Source organism: Apaloderma vittatum, unplaced genomic scaffold (genome assembly GCF_000703405.1).
Source record: "Apaloderma vittatum isolate BGI_N311 unplaced genomic scaffold, ASM70340v1 scaffold8405, whole genome shotgun sequence".
Lineage (NCBI taxonomy): Eukaryota > Metazoa > Chordata > Aves > Trogoniformes > Trogonidae > Apaloderma > Apaloderma vittatum.
Window position 1 is genome coordinate 232 of NW_009717610.1, and position 24,427 is coordinate 24,658.

General features: G+C 41.7%; 1 protein-coding gene and 1 non-coding gene across 3 annotated transcripts in view; one reads left to right on the plus strand and one right to left on the minus strand.

The window, feature by feature from the left end:
* Window positions 1–9,308: 9,308 nt before the first annotated feature.
* Window positions 9,309–24,427, minus strand: part of IFT88 (intraflagellar transport 88) — a 52,022-nt gene continuing 36,903 nt past the window's right edge. The window contains exons 23-25 of one of the 2 annotated variants that reach the window (XM_009869969.1): window positions 21,310–21,367; window positions 10,410–10,505; window positions 9,309–9,430 (exon numbers count right to left, since the gene is read on the minus strand). In XM_009869969.1, the coding sequence (XP_009868271.1) occupies window positions 9,309–9,430; window positions 10,410–10,505; window positions 21,310–21,367 (276 nt within the window). Of the gene's footprint in view, window positions 9,431–10,409; window positions 10,506–21,306; window positions 21,368–24,427 lie in introns of both variants that reach the window. The other variant, XM_009869968.1, reaches the window with a different exon arrangement.
* TRNAI-GAU lies at window positions 9,796–9,869 on the plus strand. The gene has a single exon. It is a non-coding gene; the product is annotated as a tRNA-Ile (tRNA).

Below are 24,427 nucleotides of genomic sequence, written 5' to 3' on the forward strand. Positions count from 1 at the left end.
GTTGCTTCTCTGGCAGGCACAGGCGTGGTTGAAGTCCTGCGTGAAGGCTGGGGCTGGCGAATATGAGGCCGCTTCATGCTGCCTGTAGAAGGGCTCATCCACCTGCTCTTCCCACTGAGGTGGCGGCAGCAGGCACCCACCGCAGTGACCCACCCTCTCAGCTGAGGCACGAGGAAGCCTACGTCAGCAGGGGAAGCTGCTGTAACTTGGTCTCATGAAGAGAAGAGCTGATAGATTGCTCGATGTCACCCCCATCTGTGTGGGCAAGGCTTCTTACAGCTTCTTGCCCAGGGGCTGTGTGGCAGCCCCTTGCCACTCCCTCCCATCCCATGCCATCCCATCCCATCCCATCCCATCCCATCCCATCCCATCCCACCTTCTCTTGGCCACCTTCTTGCAGTCAAGACCAGATGGAAGGAAGTGGAGCTCAGCGTGAGGCTGCAGGCAAATAAAGGTGGTGTCTACACACTTGGCAGCAATTCAGGTGTTTAACATATTGACCTAATACCTCTTTGGCTTTCTTAAATCCTAATAGCCTGTGAGAAGGATAGGACACTAGACCTGGGATCAGCCATGTGGGCATCTCAAATTGCACTACATGCTTTACTGTAGGGCCTAGAAGTCCCCTGTCTCCATCGATGGACAGTTAGGTCACACATAGGGCAGGACTGGGAACAGGCTGTGCAGTGTCACTTTGTGTGAGGAGCCTCACCTGGCCTGTAGCTGCTACACCTGGATGTGGCAAGGATGGCATAAATGTGGCACTGTGCTGCTCTGCTCTGCCTGGGGGTGGTCTCAGGCACACCATGACCTCCCACATGGCACTAGGTTAGGAGCTGAACACTCTCTGCACAGAATAATTCAGGTACTTAAACCAGGTTTATCTGGCCTGGTCCCCAGGGACCACTCCAGAGACCTCCCATAGATCCTATGTCATACATGGCAGCTCTCTGTGGATGTCTTGGGGCGTCTTGAGATATGCGTCTACATAAATATGTTTAGCCCTTTCAAATGCATTCCTACGTGTAGACTTCTAAATTTGGTCGTGAACAGGGTGCTGCTGACAGATGCCATGAGAGACTTCATTCTGTGTTCTGGTGGCCATGATCATCTGAACTATTTAAGAACTGAGTCAGAATAGTAGGAACCCACTCCTAGAAATGCTAAGTTTCTTCTGTAATTTACCACTAGAGATGATATTTTATTTTGATAAACAGAGCATTTCACCTCACAGATTATAATTATACAAATGGATATTGAATCGCTCATTGCAGAATTTCTATCTTTTAGTAAGTCCTGAAGATGTAATGACTGCAGAAATACACGTCACAGCGCTGTAGCAGCAACACAGCTCAATGTGTTATCTCATATAAAGGAAACACTGATTTAGGGGGCTGGTTAGCTCAGCTGGTTGGAGTGTGGTGCTGCTAACACCAAGGTCACAGGTTCGATTCCCATTCGATCCCCATGTGTTGCCTGATCGAGTTGAGAGGCATCCCTGCCCAAGACAGGGAGGTTGGATTAAATGATCTCTAAGGTCCCTTCCAGCCTCAGCCGTTCTATGATTCTATGATTCTATGTGGTGTTGGGTGATAGAGTTTAGGGGTGAACTTGTAGTGTAGGGTTAATGGTTGGACTCGATGATCCCAAGGGTCTTTTCCAACCTGAATTGTTCTATGATTCTATGATTCTACATTAAAATACATCTAACTTCTCCCCCTAAACAGGCTTTCATCCATACAAACACCAAGAGGCATGGAGGCAGGCCACTGGGCAGTCAGGTACTGGCAGTTGTGTCCAGCAAGCCTGTCCAGGATGGTTGCAATGACACAGAGGACAAGGGGCACCAGTTCTCAAGCCTGCACTGACTGGGTTATGCTTAGGAAGGTGCCGCTTTTCATCAGGAGCTGACAGTGATTAATCTTTCGATCCTGTCCCACCTCTTTGAGCCGCCAGGAGTTTGTGAAAGTCTCGGATTCAGATGGGGTTGTCCTGAGAAACCAAATGGAGAGGGGCATGCTGGGAACTTGATGACCTGCTGCCGTAGATGTCAGCCACGCATACGGGTTTTATAGCCTTCCTCCTGCAGGTATTTTGCACCCACATGTTCACATTTCCTTACTGTTCATACCAATATAAATATTTTTGTTACAATGTTCTACATTCTTAGAAAATGCCTAGACTTCTGTTTTCTAGTACATTGTAGGCACTTTTGTACCTGCTGGCAAAAAATGACGGCTACCTTTTACAGTTCATAAATGTTGTTCTCAGAAATCTCCCAAGCTTCTGGTGTTGCCCTAAAGGGGCATATTACAGTAAACTTTTCCACTTTCCTGGCCCAGAAAGTGTTACAAATGAAGGCAACAGTTCATCTCCTTCTGTACAACCATTTAACCTATGAATTCTAATATGAACCAGTCTTCACGTTCTATTTTATTGGATTCTGGTGAGCTTCATGGTGTTCCTTACCATTTCTTATCCTCCTTTATTCACCTTACCTTATCTCTTCTTAACCAAAACAAAAGGGAAAAGTTATAGAGGATGGGGTAGAGAAAATTATCACTAATAGAAGAGACAGAAGGAAATCTACTGGGTAGTAGAAAAAGCATTTCTTTCATTTTTACATAATATTCTAAATGCTCTTTCTGGGGGTTGTCATGCAATATGCAGACTTGAGAGTGGCAACTGCCTCTCTCCCGAGACTATCACCGTAGTCACCAGTGTCAGATAGTTATTAAGAAGTTCAGTTCCACAAACTGCTGCTCTGAGAAAGTCAGGATGTTTAAAAGAAAACTGCGTTGTGCAAGAATAAGGCAGGCATTTTTTGTGGATTCATGTTAATAAGAAGAAACATCTTCTGCACGTGAGAACATTTCATGCAATGTTAAATGCCGAAACATACAAAAACCACACAAGGTCTGTATCGTCAGTCTTACATCGTTAGTCTTACATCGTTAGTAGCAGCTGGAGAAAAATATCCTACTCAAATACATTATCATCAGACCATTAAGAAAATTTGGGACCATTAGCATGTTCAGGAAAACCTGCTGGGAGGTGCAAGAATGAAGCCAGACACATTAATCACCAATGAGCAACCTTGTCAGGGTATTCTCTTGGTTGGGATTTTTGCCTTCCATAGCAGTCCTGTCATGGCAGCCAGTTCCGGATACATGAATAAAGCACATTATTGTAACAAGCATTATTAATGATGCCACAGTAATGTGTTAGTCACAGCAATGGTACAATTGCCTGGCATACTCCAGGTGCCCGTCCCCATCCTGAATTGTATACATTAACGAGCATTGTATACATTAACGAGATCTCATCTCTATCAGAAATAATGATGCAAAGAAACATTATAAAATCATCATACAGATCTTCAAGTTGAACAACTTGTTGTATGGAAAAAACACTCAGCTGGCATCACTTGCAAGTATAAATCTTCAGACAGAGAATTAAATTATTCCCCAAAGACATCCTTCTCTCACACATTCTCTTTGCAGATAACGTGTCATCCAAACTGCTGACTCTGTCGCTATTCCCTCTCCCCTGCATTTGCAGCTTCCGCATCTTCTGCAGCAGGATCTCAGTGAATTTTACATTTGTTGCGCAATTTAGCTTTGCAAAACTGAATTCTTGCAAAGTGGAGAATCCTTAATGTCTTTCAATTTGCAAAGATGGAAACTGAGAGGCAAACAGGTTAAAAATTGTCTTGCTACTGAAAAGCTGAGAACCCATGCCTCCGAAGTCAAGAACAATCAAATTAGATTAATTTCTTACAGTCTTGTACTACACTTGCAAAAGAACCAAGAAGGAAAACAGCCCTTCATCATAAGACTTGCAGAACTATTTGTCCTTTGTTTGCTCAGTTTTCAGTTCCCATGTTAGTCTAGAATAGCCTGGTTTTAAAAGTAATGAGTTACGCAATAGGTAGTGAAGGATGTTCAGGGTGAAACATGAAACGTGAGTAAGAATGCTTTGATATTGTGAAGTTAGGCTCTTTAGAAATAAATTAATTACTACCTGGGTAATTGTTTATCTTTGGCTATTTATGCTGCTAAGATGCTCATCATCAGGGCAAGCAACTAGCGTGTCCACAGCCTATGCTCCAAGAGGCTATTCTCAAAGGATATTTTTGAAGCAGCGATAGACAGAAGACACGAGAGAGAGAGAGAGAATCAAGAAGACAAATGTCTGTCTCAAGAGACAGAATTGCTGTGATTAACTTTCCACCTTCATCCAAGAAACTGTATTTCTGTATGCTTTGTAAAATGACCGTGACTCAGGGTCATTACCCGAGAGCCTACTGTAAAAAGTGACATTTTTCATACATGTAAAGAGAAAGATCATTTTGTATCTAAACTGAATCCAGCACATCCTGAAGACAACCTACAGAATATCTCAGGTCTCACGGGCCAACTGAGGACTGTTTAATATTGTGACCAATAAGTTTTTCTTGATAACACGAACTAAAATAGCCCACGAGTCTGTTCCTGAAGAGCATTAGCATTTTCCTAGGTTCATATTATTGCCCTCCTAAGATGATAAAAAACCACGACCCACAAACAAAACCTAACAGCAGTCCTGTTGGATTTGCCAAAACTTCATTCAGGAATTTTAAATGATTTCCTAATTCCAGACCGATAAACACAAAATCAGGGCTTGAACGGTGCTGGAAACACATACCTGCAGTGTGGCTTCTGGAGATGGACTCCGTTTTGCAGAGCCAAACCTGACTAAATGTTTCTGCTTGAATTTCTGGGATGAAGGTAGAATTATTTAGCTCATGCAGGGTCTCCAGTCCTGCGGTTTCTGAGACCTACCGCAGGCCTGGGGGCATCCTACATGGCAGCAGGGAACACAACTCACGTTGCACCCGAGCTGAACGGCAGCCAAGTTACGTCCAGGATGGGGACAGGGTCATCACATCAACACAGCACAATGATTGCACACAACCCCGGTAACTATTTCAGACACAGCACCCCCTGGCTTGGCCACGCTTCCTGAGTCCCGAGCTGCCTGAATCATGTGGGTGTGAACACCTGCCAAGAGTTCGAGGCCTTCCAAAAACGCGCTGGCGCAGCACTTCGGACACGCACACAGCTTCTTTCTCCTGAACGGATTCCACCTGTGTCCATCCTGACCAGGGATCACTCTCCCGCCTTGAGTCCAGAGGGGTTGTCACAGCTTGTGTTCCCTCACATTGTAACCCAACAGTACGTTAAGCATTTTACTAGGTTAAGATGTTTTGTATCTAGAAATTTAGACTTAATAACAATAATGGAGATAAGGCATTCTTTATAAAGAAACTTCAAAGAACTGTATGGACGATGAAAAGAATAGGCCAATAAAATTTCCAAAGAATAGGCCAACTTAACAGCAAAACTCAAAGTTCAGGTATCCTCAAGTGATCTGCCTTCATTATAATACCAAAAATCACACCCACAGGTCAGAAAGACCCTTCCCCAGGTGACCCGTCCCGTGAGCATGCGCACAGGTAGAACTTTAATGTCAGTGAATATTGCAGTTTTATGTAAATTATTAGCCAACCGTTGTCAAGGGGAGTGTATAATCTTGCAACTTTTGTGTATAAAAGAAACTTGTGTCGGGTGCGCTTGATTTGTGGAAATTGCACCCAGGATTGTGCAAACCTGAATAAATTAGCAACATCTCTCCTGGGTGTGGGAGAATTGACTTATTGCACACCGGGAGACGAGTTCACTTTTCGGGTAACAGCATACAACATCTCACACAGCTGGAGAAGGAAGCTACACCAAAGCTACTGTAATGATTCTATGATTCTGAGTGGTCATGGTGGTGTCGGGTTGATGTTTGGACTTGATGACCTTAGAGATCTTTTCCAACCTTAATGATTCTATGATTCAAAGAATGGTTCCCGGCCCAGGCTAGCCTTTGGGTCGTGCGAGGGAATTGTCTGGGAGACTGCGAATCCTCACAGGCCAAAACCACACTGAGGAGCGCGCTACTGCTCTCACCACGTGGGTGGTTACACGTCAGCTCCTCTGCTGTGGGCCTGCCCTGGCAATGCTGCAGTTCTAGTAGAGATGTAGCCCCATTTAACACGGGCTTGAAGGAGATGAACCTGTGCTAAATCATTCTGACTGTCAGCAGGATTTCCTATTCCAGAGTTGGAGCTGGATCCACCACATGGCTTTCTCTCAGTTCAGAACAAGCTCAACTGTGCTTGCAAAATAACATGCAAACACATCATAATGCAGAGCATTATATAATCAGATCCTCATGCTATAGGAAACAACATGTTCCAGAATTTCTTGGGAGTTTGTGCAACAAAAACTGGATCAAAAAAAAGCAGTGGAACAGAAGCGAAATTCTGTTTGTAAAACAGGAATTTACATAACGGGCGGTTAGGCCAGAAGCCGCTGCTGATCAAAATCTCTGTGATGCCCATAGGAATGTTTCTATGGACTAAGTTGTGAACCATATCCCAAAGTATCAGTAATTCATACCCGTTATCACGGGCATGCCTGTGTGACTGCAGTGTTTGATCAGATGCTCTACTCAGATGGTTTTGTGTTAGAAGATCATGACGGTATCTTGCCTGTCTTCTCCTTTGCTCTGTTTCACAGGTTTATCTACACTCCCTGCCACTGTCCCAAACACCTTCTCCTGCTAGGGTTAGTCAGATACCTCATTCCACTGCAGTTTGTAGCTGAAGATGCTCCCTCCTGACCAGCACATTGCATCCTGGAGGTCCAGATCTTCCAAGACTTTAAGCCGATCGAAAAGAACTACCATGATATCCCAGAATATGTCATCCCATGACCAGAGCAGTAGGTACAGCAGCACTGAAGAACAGGTAAGAGAAAGCTGGGTCTTGAGGGTGATCGAAAGGTTAAGTCGTCTGCCTGAGTCCTTCTCTGAGGATTTTTCAGCTCAATTGCTTTTCCATCTTCCCTCCTTTCTTTTTCTGACTGACATTTCATTGCAAATACTAAAAATACACACTGTTGTACTGGGCTTTGGCAGTGGTGGGGCTGTGGGGGTCGCCTCAGTGAGGAGAGGTCAGGGCTGCCCAGTGCCACAGACAGCAAGTTCCTGCCTGCTCTGCAAGGGACCCAGGATACACTCCAGTGACAGCAGTGACAGCAGTACGGGGGCTCCGTGTTGACAGGAGCACCCTGCCTTTGGGCTGCCGTCAATGAGCAGAAAACAGGAAAATGGTGAAGTCTGCAGTGAACCCAGGGATTCAATGCAAACAATAAGGACAACCCACTTCTCTGTCATCCTACAAGACACGGAAAGTCTCCTCAGCTGAATCAAACAGAGTCAAAAAGAAAAAAGGCTGCTCTGGTGTGGTACGTTAGCATTGCGGTGTGGACTCCAAGTTCTTCAGCCACATAAGCAATGAGCAATGAGGCGGGGGAAGGGACTAGACAGAAAGTCCTGTGAGGAGAGGTTGAGGGAGCCAGGGGTGTTAAGCCTGGAGAAGAGGAGACTAGGGGGGACCTCATCACTCTACAACTGCCTGAAGGGAGGGTGCAGTCAGGTGGGGGTCAGGCTCTTCTCCCAGGCAACCAGTGACAGGACGAGAGGGCACGGCCTGAAACTGCATCAGGGCAGGTTTAGGTTGGATTTCAGGAAGCACTTCCTCACAGAGAAGGTGCTCAGGCACTGGGATGCACTGCCCAGGGAAGTGGTGGAGTCACCATCCCTGGAGGTGTTTAAGGAGAGGCTGGATGTGGCACTTAGTGCCAGGGTCTGGCCGATGTGGTGGTGTTGGGTCATAGGCTGGACTTGATCTCAGAGGCCTTTTCCAGCCTCAACAATTCTATGATTCTGTGTGATTCTGTGAAGTCTGCTTTCCCTTTCTTTCTCTACCTGCAGCTAAGAGAGAACTGCAGCACAGGGAAGACTTGCAGAAGTCAGACAGGCAGCATCCACATCCTCTCACGCACTTTTCCGTCCTCTAGAAGGATCAGGGCCCAAAACGGACCGTGTCTTTCCTCTGTGGTGACCTCCTCAGAAACGCTCCATAAGCTGCGATGAACGTGCTCTGCTCATGCCACAAGTGGAGGCTGGGGCAGCCCCAGACCGAGTGCTGCACTGGGAACCATGGCCAAGGTGTTACGTATAAAGCAGTTAATTAACTGCACCATAAACCCCGCAGCACCACGTTCCTATAACTGTGCCATTACACAAGTATTTCTGACCATTTGCACGAACATAAGACCAGGCAGATGTTTTTAAAACCTGGGAAGAACAGTTCATGAAGAGAACTTTCCATTGTCGCTTGCTGAGAAACAGTCTAAGCACCAAACCTGAGAACGTGCACTGGACATTTCAGAAGACTGAGTTGTTGCATTTCAAAGGGAAATAACCAGTGTCTAACCATTAAACTAAACTCACACCAATGTTTTTTTAAAAATGCCCCTGCCACCCCTGCGTACTATTTTTGCAAGGATTTATTAGGAAATTCTGAACATGCAGCTATTATTTTTATCTCTGAAAAGTGATACAAATCAGGAACCTCACGTTCCTGTTTAACATCTCAATGACTACAAATCAATCTTGTCCAGTCCATAAGCAAAATGATTCTGTCAATAACATCTTTGCACACACTCAACCTAGGCTGCAGAAAGCTACCTCTGTGTAGCCAGTGCCACAATCCCCAACGTAAGATTCAAAAGCAGAAATCTAATTAACAATTCTGAACAAACTGGACTGAAATCCTGCCCACTCTTGACTGATGGAAATAAAAAAATAAAAAACCTCACCTCTGTGATTGCAAAAATACCCCAAAGGCTGCAAAATGGCCCTGGTACACCAAAGCAGAGACTAGAATTAAGATGCCTTCTTCAGTGTCACTGTTAAGTGCTTTGCTGAACGCGGGGCCATATCCAACATTTTCAGAAAGTTAATTCACAAGCCTTAAATTCTGGCTCTGGATGAAGGATATGGGACTTTTTACCTTAAAACATCGAAGTATTTCGCACTGAAAGGTGGAATTTCAGAGGCTGCTGTGCTTTGTATTATCATTGGACCTACCTTGAAAGCAAAAGTTTTACGAATTTGATACAGTTTGCAATGGGTTTGAACTTCTGTGTAGTTTTTATGCATGAGTAAAGTAACATCATCGCTATTTTCTTTAAAAATTAATTATGAAAGACACTGCAATGCGAAATTAATATTTTTAATGCAAGATACCATATAATCAAAGTATTTCTCAACTATTTTATAAAAATCCACCAAAAAATCATCACGGATGAAAGCTCTCTGCAAAAATTTTCAAAAGGATAAAAACAAAAATTACATGAGTGGACCATGTGCTACTCTGGGAGCAAATCCTCTCCTAATTCTTCATCAGCAAAGTCATCTTCCTCAATTCTTTTTCTTGCTGCGGTTTTTGGTCTTTCTGCTTGTGGGCCAAGTGGATCTACGTAGGAGGCATCTAGGGTTTAAATAAATACATTTGGAATAGTTACCTGAAAGTAGTTTTAGCTTTGTTTCAAACATACATGACAAAACACGAGCGGGTTTTAGCATTACACATCTCTAAGGGGTCTTTGAAATGCGGACCAGAAAGTGCACCCAAACACAGAAGGAGAACAAGGTACCACATTCAGGAACCAAGGCACAGCAAAGTACCCGAGCGCTAGTGATAGAAGTGGTTTTTTCTTTCTTTTTTTCAAAATAAATCTCTCGTTTTATTACAGTCATTGAATGAGAAAAAGACTTCAGAAAAGCCCATGGAACAGCAAGGCTGATGAGTCGGTTGGGCGGGGGGGCCTTTTAGGAAGTACCACATTTCAGTGGGGGTCGGTTAGCTCAGTCGGTTGAGCGCGGTGCTGATAACACCGAGGTCACGGGTTCGATCCCCGTTCGGTCCCCGTGTGTTGCCTGGTCTAGTCGAGAGGTGGCGTCCCTGCCCATGACAGGGAGGTTGGATTAAATGATCTCTAAGGTCCCTTCCAGCCTCGGCCATTCTATGATGATTCTATGATTCTATGTGGGCTTGGGTTCTTAAACACCTTTGAAAATTCAAACTTAGTGAAGAACTTCTGACTGCAGAACCACAAGAAGTGACTGAAGGATGCATTGGACAGACATTGAAAGTAATAAGTATTTACATGGGCCACATTTCTTAATATTTACAGTTACTTTATAGAGAGCTCTGAACATCAAAGCTAAAGCCATTCTTCACGTTTATTTCACAAGGAAAATCTTTTCCTAATTGTCCAATTTTACACACTCTTCCAAAAATTTATATTTCCATCTCCCTTTTCTTTGAGGTCTAGGATGTGGACCAGCATGTGTCATTGTCATTTCTGCTGGTACCTTGCTTGTACAGAGACATTGTGTATGTAGGTATATGTAAAAAGTTGTACATTATTTTACTTGCACTAAGAAGATATAAGATGCCCACTTGCCTATTTCTTTATTGCTGCTGCTTTCATAGGGTTCATTTGTTCCAGGCAAAGCTTTCAGTTTGGCACTCAGTCTTTCCCCTTTGGTACTGCCACTATCTGGGGGAAAAAAAAAAAGCTGAAGTAACGTACTGTTATGTTCTGTTGAATCATGATACAAGAACAACATAAATTCAGCTACTATCTGTCAAACAAGATTTGGATGAAACCAACTTTTCAGGATGGATACAGTGCTCTTTTGTACTAGTGGTCATTAAAACACAATGGGCACTGTGTCCACACATGTGTGTTTTAATTCAAATCAAAAATCAAAAATATATACACATAGCCTTATTTACTTTGGAGTAAACACATTCAAATATTTCTGCTTCAAACACTGGCATTTCAGTCGCTTATAAATTAGTCACATTCTGAAGTTAAAGTAAGCGTGATAAATATAAACAGTGCCACAATGTACATGGACATTTCACACAGCTGTGCGCTCAGTAATATATTAGTCTGATCCACCTGCTAAACGCTGTCAAGGTTTAAATACAACATTAACTTTGCTTTTGGCGAGCAGCATGTATTTGGCATGTGCTGTCTGCACAGCAGCACGAGTCGTGTACCCAGAGCATCGTGGCCCCACGCCTCGCTGTACACGCTGTGCGGCAGCTCTGTTTGCGGTGGGGCCCCAAGGAATGCGGCGGCTCCAAGGGCGGCCTCGTGCCCAGACATCAGGTTAACGTTCTCTCGCCACAGAGGTATTCCAGACTATTTAAATATTCTGTTCACCTCTGAATCTCTTTTTCACATTCATGGCGAGCTGTCAATCTCATCTGCTAAAAGAAATTTGTACACGATTTTTTTTTTTCCCCTCCTAGGAGAAAACATTTCTCGTTTGGCTCGGTGTATTTACAGGGCAGGATGTGCCACGCGGTCAAATACAAACGTGCTCATTTACAACATGAAACAATGCTGTTCTTAAAAAGTCCTCCACCTGTAAGGAGCAAAAGCGGGTTTCACTCAGCAAACATTAATTACAAAGTCCTGACTTGGTGACACAGTTCCACTGCCTTCTTTACTATCAATGTTCTTTTTATAAATATTGCTACTATTTGAAAAGCAAAACAAAACTTCCACAAAGATGACAAATCTTTATTTCTCTATCAATACTACTGGGGACTTCAGTTTACTCAGCCCTGAACTGGAAGACAATGACTCTGCTCCCAGAATAATACACACAGTCACATGTCAAACAGCTAATATATTTACAAGGCACAGATCACAGATGAAACTTCAAAGCAAGAAAAGTCTCTTTTAATGTACATCAACCTCCCTTGGATCAGTTCTCACTGGCAGATTTCACAGCAGAAGTGAAATCTTACAGAAGGATGTGAAGAAACTGAAAGAAGTCACTGGGCTTGATTTGGTGGGGCTCAGCCAAACAGCTGTGAAATTGCAAAAGGGTCACCTCTTGATTTCCTCTGGCTTTGGGCAGGGCTGCGCAACAATGAGGTGAGTGCTGAACTTCAGAGATGGTGGGGATGTAAACATTGTAAGGACATTTTAGAGGAGAATACAAAATGTTCAACAAGGACAGAAAGAGCAGGGTGGGAGAAAGCAGAGTGTCTTGTGCAATGGAAAACAAGCAATTTACAAAATAATGAATAAAATTGGAAGAAGCAGTAAGGACGTGCAAAGACGGGAACGATGCAGCGGAAACTACACTAGGGAATGACTGAACTACTCAAAGAAACTCTGTAGTCTTAATTGGTTGGTTCCAGAAAGGAAGAACTGGGTAGAATGAAAGAGGGAAAAGATGGCATATCAAATGTTTCAAACCGTTAAGGAGGAAAACACAGGGGTTTTAGTGATACTACCAGAAGAAGAAAAAAGATTTCATATGAACTAAAAGAAGAAAAAAAAAAAGATGGTAGATAAACCAAAATGGCTGGGATAAACATAATACCTACAAGCTACCTGGCACTGCCCTAAACCAAACAATTGAAAACAGAAGTTTCCTTGGATATCCTACGATCCTTAACTTTCATGAGGGCTACATCCAAGAAGGGAATGAAGCAGTAAGTCCAAAATTTCAAGCCAAATTTCCCCCTCTTTTCTCTCTCCATCTAGCGGATGTCCAACCCTTGCAGTACCCAAACCTCACCAACTAACCCTGCTGCAGAGCTCTAAAGTTCCGTAAGCACTTACTGCCACAATTTCGTTGCCCACAATGGTCATCCTGAGCAGCAAGATGCCTGCAGGGCATTCAGTGTGTGACCCTGGTGCCCAAGTTCCCTTTCTGTTTATGAGCCAACACATAAAAGGGAATTGTGAGGGTTGTTGCAGTGTGCAAATGTACCTCTTGACACAAACGCAGCTTTTGAGGCTTCAGACTTGGTTCAGTTGCCCAGACATTTTGTTTACTGTGTTTAATGAACTGAACCAACTCACCAGAAGGTTAGAAGTAGTGCAAGGGAAGCAGCAAGAACGTACAGGAAAGGAAAGAAATGCTGAGAGGGGCTGCACTGTTCTTTCCAGAAGCAGCAGGAGTGAAGGGAAGGCTGACACCTCTTCTGCCAGCTGCCCATGGTTAGTTTACATTAAACCGATATGCAAAACCCTACCAAGTCTCCATAGAATCATAGACTCATTAAGGTTGGGAAAGACCTCTAAGATCATCAAGTCCAACTGTCAACCCAACACTACCATGACCACTAAACCATGTCCCCAAATGCCACATCTATACGTCTTTTGAACATCTCCAGGGACGGCGACTCCACCACTTACCTGGGCAGCCTGTCCCCCCACTCCCCGGGCCAGCCTGTCCCAATGCTTCACCACTCTTTCAGCACAACATTCAATTTTTCACAACACCCAGTCTAAACCTCCCCTGGCACAACTCCAGCACATTTCCTCTCGTCCTATTGCTTGTTACTTGGGAGAAGAGACCGACTTCCACCTCACTACAATCTTCTTTCAGGTAGTTGTAGAGAGCGATAAGGTCTCCCCTCAGCCTCCTCTTCTCCAGGCAGAACAATCCGAGTTCTCTCAGCCTCTCCTCGGAAGGCTTGTTCTCCACATCCCTCACCAGCTTTGTTGCCCTTGTGTGAACCTGCTCCAGCACCTCAATGTCTTTCTTACACTGCAGCACCCAGAACTGAACACTGCCTTGCACTATGCTCTGAGCATACCTAAAAAAGTGGAAAAGCAGCATCTTTCATGTTAAAGTACATCTGGAAGAGAACAGGAGGTGGCTGACACCATCAACCTTACATGGAGATGCCAGACAGCAGCTCAGGAAGCTTCAATGCCTGCCTTCACCTGAGGGAGCTCAAGCCCACAGGTCCACCTTTCAGGAGGACTCTCCCAACTGTTGAGCCACTTGGGGTAAGGCTTTTCTTGACGTTCTGCCATGGGATACAGGATTTGGCTGCCAAGACGGCAGCTGTTAAAAATTTTGCTGACCACATAACATGATCTGCCAGATGTTTAAATTTCATCTTGAAATTACTTTTCGTATTTCTGTTTGCACATAAATCATCTGTATGTTTTTGTTTGGTATAGATGCTTAAATAATTTAGCCAATGTTAAGGAGTATAAACTTCCAATGTAGACTTTAGGATTTTGGGATCCTACAGTGAAGGGAACTTCAGGGGAGGAACTGTTTTTAAAGCATTTTATTACAGACATGCATGCTTTTAGAGGTGAGTTTTCCAGCGTTGACTCACCATTCTCTGCCCTGCCACCTGCCAAATCCAGGATAAATATTTTATACACAGTCCAGCTTTTGGATTATGGGAATGTGATTAACTTTGACTGAACTAATACTACAGATTGAAACCAAGCTAGCATTGGGACAAAGGATAATAATAAAAGCTCTGGATGAAAGGCTTTTTTGGTAGTTTTTCTCTACTAATAGTACAGCTTTGAGTGTTAACATCTGTCTAACTGTACTTCTAATCGAAAGACTATGGGCAGACATTTCTTAAACTGCAAGTTAATTATATCTGCATTACTCTAGTAACTGTAAAAACACATGCTCCTAATTAAATAAACTGTTTGAATAATGGAAGACCACTGCTTAACTAAATTGCTCTCTGTACAGTTGCAAGAAAAAGTATGTGAACTTTTTGGAATTTCATGGTGGTCTGCATTAATTTGTCATAAAATGTGATCTGACTGTCATTTATGTCAAGAATATTGACAGATATCACGTGCCTAAAATAGTAACACAAAAGTAATTCTGATCCTCCATGTCTTTATTGAACACACTCATTCAATGTTTGAAATGCTAGTGGAAAAAGTAAGTGAACCCTTGAGCTGACCTCAAAAAAGCTAATCAGAGTCAGGTTAACCTGGAGTCTTGTTGAGAAAATGAACTCAGAGGTGTGAACTAGAGCTACGTTGACTGATGAAAACCACTCAAACTTTTTGAGTTTGCTCCACACAAGATGCATGCTTATGTGAGCCATGCCTTGCCAAAAAGATCTGTCAGAAGAGCTACGATCGAGAATTGTTGATTTACATAAAGCTGGAAAGGGTTATGAAGTGATTTCAAAGACCTTCGAAATTCACCAGTCCAAGTGGGCGCCCAGTCAAAATGACCCGAAGAGCACAAAGAAGACTCATCAATGAGGTAAAGAAACAACCCCGAGTGACAGCCAAAGAGTTGAAGGCATCACTGGAACTGGATAACATCTGCATTCATGAGTCTACAGTACATAAAACATTGAACAAGCAGGGTATCTATGGCAGCACACCACGAAGGAAGCCGCTGCTTACTACAAAGAACGCTGCTGCACGCCTGAAGTTTGCGACAGAGCACACTGACACTGCACAGCAGTGTTGGCAAAATGTTTTGTGGACTGATGAAACAAAGACTGAGCTATTTGGAAAGATCAAGTAGCACTACATCTGGTGTAAAAAGGGCACTGCGTATCATCATGAAAACACCATCCCAACCTTAAAGTACGGTGGAGGAAACATCACAATTTGGGCCTGCTTTGCTGTATTGGGGCCTGGCCCAGTTGCAGTCATTGAGGGGAAGATGAATTCCCAAGTGCATAAAAAAATTCTTCAGGATAATGTGAGAAAGTCTGTATGTCAGCTGAAACTCTGTAGATGCTGGGTGATGCAGCAGGACAATGAACCAAAACACCAGAGCAAGTGCCCAACAGAAGGGCTTCAGAAAGACAAAATCCTCCTTTTGGAGTGGTCAAGTCAGAGCCCAGACCGCAACCCAGCAGAGATGGTGTGGAATGACTTGAAGAGAGCCCTATACCTGAGACACCCAAAGAATACGACAGAGCTAAAGCAGTTCTGCCAGGAAGAACGGGCAAAAATTCCCCCGAACCACGTGCAGCTCTGATCCACAGCTACAGGAAGAACCTGGTTGAGGTTATCGGTGCCAAGGGAGGTCAACCAGTCATTGATTCCAAGGGTTCACTTACTTTTCCCACGAGCATTCTGAATATTGAATGAGTGTGTTCAGTAAAGACATGGAGGATCAGAATTGTTTTTGTGTTATTGTAGGCACATGATATTTGTCAATAATCCTGACGTAGGTGACGGTTAGATCACATTTTATGACAAATTAATGCAGAACACCATGAAATTCCAAAAGGTTCACAGATTTTTTCTTGCAACTGTATCTAAGGAAACCTTCACTCAATATGTGCTCCTTATCTATTTACTTATTGTGCTTTTATTTTTAAAACAATGTAATAACTGTAGTTCACATGGAGGCCAGTCCCAGCATAGATAATAAGGCCACATAAACTGATGGCTCCAGATTTCAGCTGAAAAAGCAACAGTAACTGATTAAGCAGAGCTGGTCAATATATTTTTAAAAATCTGATTTATAAATATATTTACTCTGTAAAATTATTATCCTTGGGACTTGGGTTATCATGCTGACATTATCTTTCCTTAAAAGTCTGTGTTCAATAGTCTTAACTGGGAACTGCATATATAAAGACATAAATAATACACTCTGCGTGTACAGTGCCTACCTTCCTCTCATCTGTTTAAAAGTCATGCCCATAATGTTATATTTTTGATATTTAATTTATTGTATTATAAATATTATTTTTTCTGTTCAGATTTGTTCAACTTCCTACAAAACCAAATGTGAATTAATTCCTTTGCATACTATTTGGAGGGGAAAAAAATTATAAAACTTAGTTTTAAAAAAATTTGTTAATTTTATATATCAGAATAATGAATAAAGCAACATACTGCAACAGTAATCCTATTTTTGAATAATCCTATTTTCAGTGGTGATATCTAGCAAAAAAAAAATTCTAAATCTTTTAAAGTACTTTCTACTTAGCAAGATACCTGTATGTGTATCACTTCAACCCATAAAATCCATTATATTGATATTTATTATTTGTAATTTTAATTTATTCTAAATATTTTTATTTGTATTTTTAAGGGAATCTCACTAACTGTAATTACAGTGCTGAGACTACCTGCATTAGATATTCCTCCCGCATTACAAAGGACATAGATTAGAATTTTTAGTACCATTTTACTTATCAGGAAAAGCTACCAGAGGGTAATCTACCTCCTCTCTGCAGTGTTTATATAACAAAGTGCACGGTGGGCTAATGCTTTTAAAGACTACAGGTGCTTCACTAAATCCAGAATGTGTTTAAATGCAGCTCTTTGGGATGCAGATACCACCTTGGTAGAAGAGAGGGCTTTGGTTTGGATGGACTAAGATAACAGTAAGTTCAGCGCCATGGGCAGAACATTAACAAAACCCAAGAAACAGCAGGGCAAGCAGATGCGATTTTTAACTCCCCTGCAGTTCATTTTGATTTGAAATTCTGTTGAACAAAAACTGTTAGTGGTGTGTCGGTTAACCTGACTCCTTAGGTGAGTTCAGATGCACAAAACTGATTACAATGTTTTCTACACTCAGATATTTAGTTTGTTTATTTAAAAAAAAATAATAATTTTTTTTTTTCCATACCCAGTCAGTAGAACAATCCCGCAGCTTTTCATAATTAATGCGGTATCAACAGACCGAGAGAGTAAATGATCCTGAAGTCCTGGCTGCACGGTAACAAGAGAATCTCTTGCCTCTGTCCCAGTCAAGATTACTGGGGATGCCTCTTCCCCTCAAACCTACGGCACGCTTCCGTATGCCGGGAGGAGACTCCTATGGGCTGGCAAAGGGTGGTTAAACACAGGATGTTTGTTTGGGATGGACAAATCCACTTCTCCACTGACACTGTCTCAGGTGAGATGAAAAAGGGAAGAGGTGCCTGAAGTATTCTCATGTGGTTCCGTTTCCAAATCCCTCTGGACAGGCTGAGGGAACAAGGAGAACGCAACACGCTCGGCTTTTCATCCTCTCAGCTCACCGCGGTTTCCCTGGGCTCCTGCCCGAGACTGTGCGGCTCCTCTTTTCCATCCAGAACAAAAATCCCCATTCACAGAGCAGGGCAAATGCAGAGACCAAGTAAACACTGCCAGGGTAATGTGTTCCCTAAAGTCATGCTTTCCCTTATCTATGAAAGGCCTTATGCTATCGAACAGTAAAAAAATCACAATGTCCAAATTCTAGATGTTACCATCACATCTCTGCAAAACACAAAAAAGTGTGAATACGAGAAAAGCTTATTGGAAAGGAAGTTTAGAGAACTGCCTGAACTCTTAGCTCCCCTGGAGGTTTTACGTTTTTTTTTTCTATTTTCTTTCACTTTTTTTAATTAAAAAGAAGACTTTTAAGGAAGTGTACCAATGTCCTTTGATTCCAACATGAATTTAAAAAAAAAATCATAAATATGGTAATTGTAGGGAGAAGAAAATTTCACTTTTTATAGTAAGAGTGAACAAATGTATTCCATTTTGGATAGGCATTTTAGAATTAAGGCTTATCCTTCTCAAAAGACAAGAGCAAACTTTAACTGACACTGATATAAATATAAGTTTTCTTTGTCTCCCTTTTTCTAATCTATCCACCATCCAGGCACTCACTCATCACATTTTTCAAATTATGTTTTGATGCATCTCATGCCCCTTCTGTTTGAATTTATACTGGCAAAGTAGCAGGTGTGCTATGAAGGCCAAACTCTGCTGACTTAGTTCTCTTTCCTCTTAGCTTCCTCTTAAAAGTGATTTTGCATCATATTTCCTAAAACAAGGAAGCCTGAATTATTAATACTCCTAATATAAGTAGCCAGATAGGGAGAAAATGCTTTTTTTGGGGGGAAAAAAAAAAAAATCTGTTAGGAATTCCAGCAAGGATGGGGACACTAAGCTGGTAAGAAGAAAGAAATAAGACATATCACACCTAAAATACTTGGAACGCACACACACTTCATTTAGCTAGTGAATATTGAAATAAGGAAGATGTCACGCTTCACTGGGTTCAGTAATGATGGCAAGTCCCTCATACAGTGTAGGAAAAGGATCCCCTTTGGTCTTGGCAACACCACTGGAAAAGACTAATCTTAAAATGTTTCTTTTTATGTATTTATTTTGAAGCCATTAATTTATCAAAAAAGTGTACTACGATTCTGAAATAAAATAATCCATGTTTATATTTCATATGTGTCTTTCACACAGGCCACGTTCAGAAATTCATTAAACTGCAAAATACAGACCCATAACCCAGGTGAGTAATACCAAATGCTGGACAAAATTGGTTTTCAGATTTCTCTCAGTCATCCTCAGTAAAAGGTAGACAACAACAACATAGCCCTTAACATCTGTTGCCGTGAGTGTGCGGCTCCTTCACCAATAAGGTTCCCTAGAATCAACATTACTAATTAAAAAATGCATAATGCCTTTGACTCGTAAATAGAAATATTTGTAAGAGTACATCTCGTCGTAACATTTCATTAGGAATCCCAGCAGAAAGTTAACTCCAATACAGGAGCTTCTTTGTACCTCTGCTTGTCTGCTGAGTCATTTCCAGAAAGGCTGGGTCTTTGGCACTGAATTTGTGTAACGGAGACTTCACAAGCATGGTCTTATACAGACTTAGTCCCAAACTCTGTTTTTTTCCATTATTTCATGAATATGACCTAGTATCTAGTATCTTGAGCAACAATCTAGGAGCTACCGATAGAACAAATTTTAGGTCAATCCTGACCCTGCTTACCCTCTTGTCCTCTTGTTGCTAGCAACCTAAATGTCTGGTTTGCTCTTCTCCCATTACTCTGGTTATGGGGGGAAGGAGGAAAGCCTTAGAATTACTAGAGCTTGCCGTCAAAGTTCCTATTGTGTTCAACTCTGGAGAGGAAGGGATTTTTTTTTAATTAATTTTTTTAACAAGACAACTTCCCATAGATACTTCCGTCTTTAAAAGAAGCATTGACAAAACTGGTGATTTGAGGGGTTAAGGTTGTCTCAGCATCTTTCTGGCTTGATTGTAATCTGTATCCTCTTTTGCTGAGTTACTGACTCACTCTCTCCCGATAACATCCCTTTTTCACTAGTGAGGGTAGGGCTAATTACAAAATACAGCTGTAAGAAAAGAGACCCTGTGTGCCATTTGCCTATATGTCTGATGCCAACGTTTTGCACGGCTGTCAATACTCTTGCCTGTGCCCACTGCTGCTCTGCATTTCTATTTGCTACAAGCCAAAGCAGCTCTCCACTTAAGGACAGAAACCAGGAACCGAAGCCATCTCAACGCTGCTGTTGTGCTGGCACCTTGAGCTGACTGCCTGATTACAGGGCTTGTGCAACAACAGAGTCCAGAAACTTTTCCATCCCTCCCTGTTACCAAGAATTACTTTGGCGTGAGGCCAAAAATTCAGTAAAATTCAGTCCTAGATGAACTGTTTTTTCTACAGATTAATAAATGATTTAAAAGCTCCTCTAGTGAAACTACTGAGCTGAAAAAGGAATGAGAACTCTTTAAGCATCTAACTCTCATTCTTAACCCATTCTTAAGAGAACCCGGGAGAGCAGTCTTCATAGCAACAGCATTCTAAGGTCATCTTAAGATTACATTAGTAATTTCCATTATTTTTCATGACCCTACTGAACTGGATAAATGTAGTAAAGCAACGGCTAACAAGGAAAAAAAATCATAAATTATTTATCTGTAAAAGGAAGAGAGGCAAGAATTAATAGGGGATATCTCCTGATGTGACCCCTTGATATTAAGATAAACTAAAAGCAGAATTCAAAGAAAACATTTCCTTTTTGGGTTAAAAAAAGGATTTTTTCTTTTCCAGGTGGCTGAAGTAGCCTTAAGTCTGCTAGTTTCCTTCAAGCAGCAGCAGGGAACAATTACGCTTAACATTTCTAACATTTCATGGATTTAACTATGGGAGGGAAAAATCATTAGCTCTGCAACATGCAGCCTACCTAGTGCTGCAAAGACAAAGCAGGCCGGTTTCCAGACTTACATTGCTAGAGTTTTACATTTATGTCTCTTCCCTATTGTGGAGCCAGCTGCACAAAACAGCCTCTTGAACTTGTTAACAAACACCCCATGTAACAGACTAGACGGTGTGCACAAAATTCCCTTTCCTCCATGCTACATAAAGCCACAAGGAATTCCTGTTTTTCATGGCTTACATGTTCTGATTTGCTACAATAAATGATTCCTTATAGTAAATATTCCCAAGTTAAGGGGATAAAAATGTTCAAGTTCCAAGTTAACAGGATAAAAATGTTCAAGTTCACAGTACTGCAAACAAGTAGAAAATTGGCTTTAGGAATACACTGAGATCTCTATACAAAGCACAAATCTTAGAACAAATCCATGCTGCTGTACTGGTTGAGGTTTCATGTACCAATAAGACAATAAAGTACGAGGAAAAATTGTGACGTACACATATAGTACTCAATGCATATATGTGTGCAATTTGATGAAAATTTTCTTCTTAAGGATAAATTTTCTTTAGACAAATCTGATATGTAAGCAGAGGCATTAAGTACTTACCACCAGCAGCACTTCCTTCTCTGCGGCTACGTGCACTGCCATCTCTGCCAGATTTTATGCGCTGGAGAGCAGTGAAAAAGGTTGGAAAAGAACAGAACAAAAACCTCATTTAGTAATATACACTGGAGATTATTAAAAGATCTGCTTATTAATAAAACAGTAGAAGAACATCAAACTAGGCTTACTATATTGTAACTAATAAACCTTTGTTTTTTTCAATGCCCTAAATTGTCCTTCAAATCAGCGTTAAATCCAACATTTCCATAAAACAAGAGATCTATGAAATTCAAGCAGAATATCTCAATAAATTGTTTTTCTTCAGAAGAAATTTATACAAGGAACGTGCATAAAAATAGTTCAGATATATCTTTTAACAGTACAGCTGAAAAAACAGGCAACTAGCCCTCCCTGCCCAAGTTCAAAGTAGCCTCTGCCTGTTAACATCTTGTAAATCCCACAAGCGTTTTATTATTGTGAAGATTCAAGGGGGGAAGTAGGGGAAATCTATAAAACGAACTATTCACCCCATAGATCTTAAATTTTGAAAACTTGGCACACCACTGTACTTCACAGCAAAATTTAATTTGCTGTTGAGTGTTAAATGCAAGATAAAGGTGAAGGTAAATACTTTAAAAGCCATGTTGAGAAACTCAGCTCTCTTAAGCTGAGGAAGCTACCATAAACATCTTCCAGCTGTGGTTTCTTTTTAGTATTATATAAAAGCTTGAACAGTTTATCAAAGCAATACCTCCCTATCACATGGCAGACTTGGCTCCTCCTGGCAAAACACCAAATTTCTCATGTGTGTGTCTTGTCAATTACAAGAAGGTACAGCTCAGGGAGGGACTTTTCGATGAATAGTTGTTTAAAGCACTCGGCTGTTAATAAAGTAATCTCTGCATCTTACTTCAAAATACAAATTTAGCATCTGACTAAAACACACAGGCACACTATATAACCATGTATTCAGGTCAATTATTGTAGCTTCTTTACTCTTTTTTCACCAGAAAAAATAACCATGAAATGACACAGAAGAAGTGATAGAACTTTCAAGATTCATGCCAACAGAAAGAGGAAGAATCCTTTAAAGCAAAACTCACAGAAGTCAGACAGGAAAGTCATGAGCCTAGCATGAAACCAGAAATGGTCTTGGAACAATCTGGTCTGGGACCAGAATTTCTCAGACTTCTTTATCTGTTTTGGGAAATCCTCAAGTTTAAAATAAGTTCTCTGATTTTTGATTAAATATCCAATTTGCAGTCCGCTGTAGTAGCATGTTTAGACTCTGCAAACACTGAATGACTAACAGAGACCTGTTGGTCGCAGCTCAGCTTCTGTCTGCCAGAGGGAAGTTGTCCCTATAAGACAGTGCTCTCATGGCATTTCCGTCCCAAAATATTATAGGAGTACCACAGCTTGAGCATATGACTAATTCCTATAAAGTTCCAAGTGAGCAGTTTAAGCCATCTCATACTAAAAGCAGACATTTAAAATTCTCTCCCATGGCTGCAAAAGACATTTGGGATCATTAGTCCAGACCTAGATGCCTGAAGGTAAAGGCAGTAAAGCCCCCCGACATGTTTGTGCAAATCATCACTGCTTCACACCTCACACCATCAGTCCCTCCTTTTCAGTCACTGAGCTCACTTAAGGGAAATAAATAGTAACGTGTGCCCAGAAGGTCGTGTGAACTTTTACACTGTTACGTGTCTTTTTTTCAAGTGAAACATGAAAACAGAAGATAAAGGCAGTTTAAAAAAAAAAAAAAAAAAGGAGAACAACATATGAAGGTTACAGTAAAAATCCAACGCTGTGAGAGGCAGGGAGAGAAATTTCTACAGGGAATGAACCCCACAGATGTTCTCAGATTCTTGGCTGGAAGTATTTAACAACTTGTCCATATTTGAGAACTGAGTGAAATAAGTATTCCAGAATATTTTATTTTGGTGTAAACTCAATGTGGATTTACTTGCTCTGGAAAAACAATGCCAGAAAGTGAATTTTGAGAAACTTCTACAGGAAGACAAAGTCTGTGTGCAGACTTTGAAATGCAGATATACTACACTAGCATTTATCTATTTTCTCTTTACTGGGTGCAAATCGGGAAATCATGGGTTAGTCTGAAATTGGGAGCAGGAATTGAACTATATCTGGTATTGCTAACTGAAACCAGTGTTCCTATTGGAAACTTGGGTGGCAAAATATTAAAATTTGGTTATTTTAGAACTTGAAAGTATAGTTTATGACTATATGCTCGTGGATGACAGAAGGAATTTCTTTGGACAAAAATACCTAGTTAATTTCCAAAGCCAGATGGTAGACATAAGACTAAAAAACCACACACATATACAAACCAAGCAAGCAAACAGAAAAAAATCCCCACACCCTAAACCAGGGGCTGGGAACCCAGATGTAATTCCAGTAATAAAAAGGAGCTGCAGGGCTGTTGTTTTGTTTGCAAGACACATTGATGTTGAGATTCTGCCACAGAAGGTTACTCAACTTCTAATACAGGACAGCAACACCCTAAATCACAGTATGTTCTGTAACAACCTTCTTTTCTTAGAGTCTTTGTTCTTCTACATCTATAATGGTGTGGATTTTTAAGAAAACTGGGTCAGTGGGTTCCTTGAGGGGCAGGAAAAGTTGTTCCTTTCCTTGAGAGACACTGAACTTGGGAGATTTCAGAGTGTGGCAGACAAGAGAGCCAGAAGAGGGGAATGCCCCTCCATGACAAGGGGCTCCTCCTTTTCTCATCTGACACATGAGAAAAAACTGGCACAAAACATACCATGATCTGGATAAAGATGCCAGAAATACTAGCTCTTCATGAAAAAAGACAAAAATGTCCATTAGACATACAAAGAACTGGTTTCAGAACACCAGCACTGGCTAGAGAACACACACAGAGTTAACCCAGTCTGTTTACTTGCAGCTTTTCCTGTAGATCAACTATCCTGACTTAAGAAATCAAACAAGTGGTCCTGATGTTAAGTTGCAGTGTATATCCATTCATACAGGGATACATCAAGCACTCTGAGGCGTGAGCTGCAAGGAAGAACAGAAAGCAGCTTTGTCAGGCTTCTGAGGTCCTGAAGAGAACGTGTGAGGAACCGCAGGG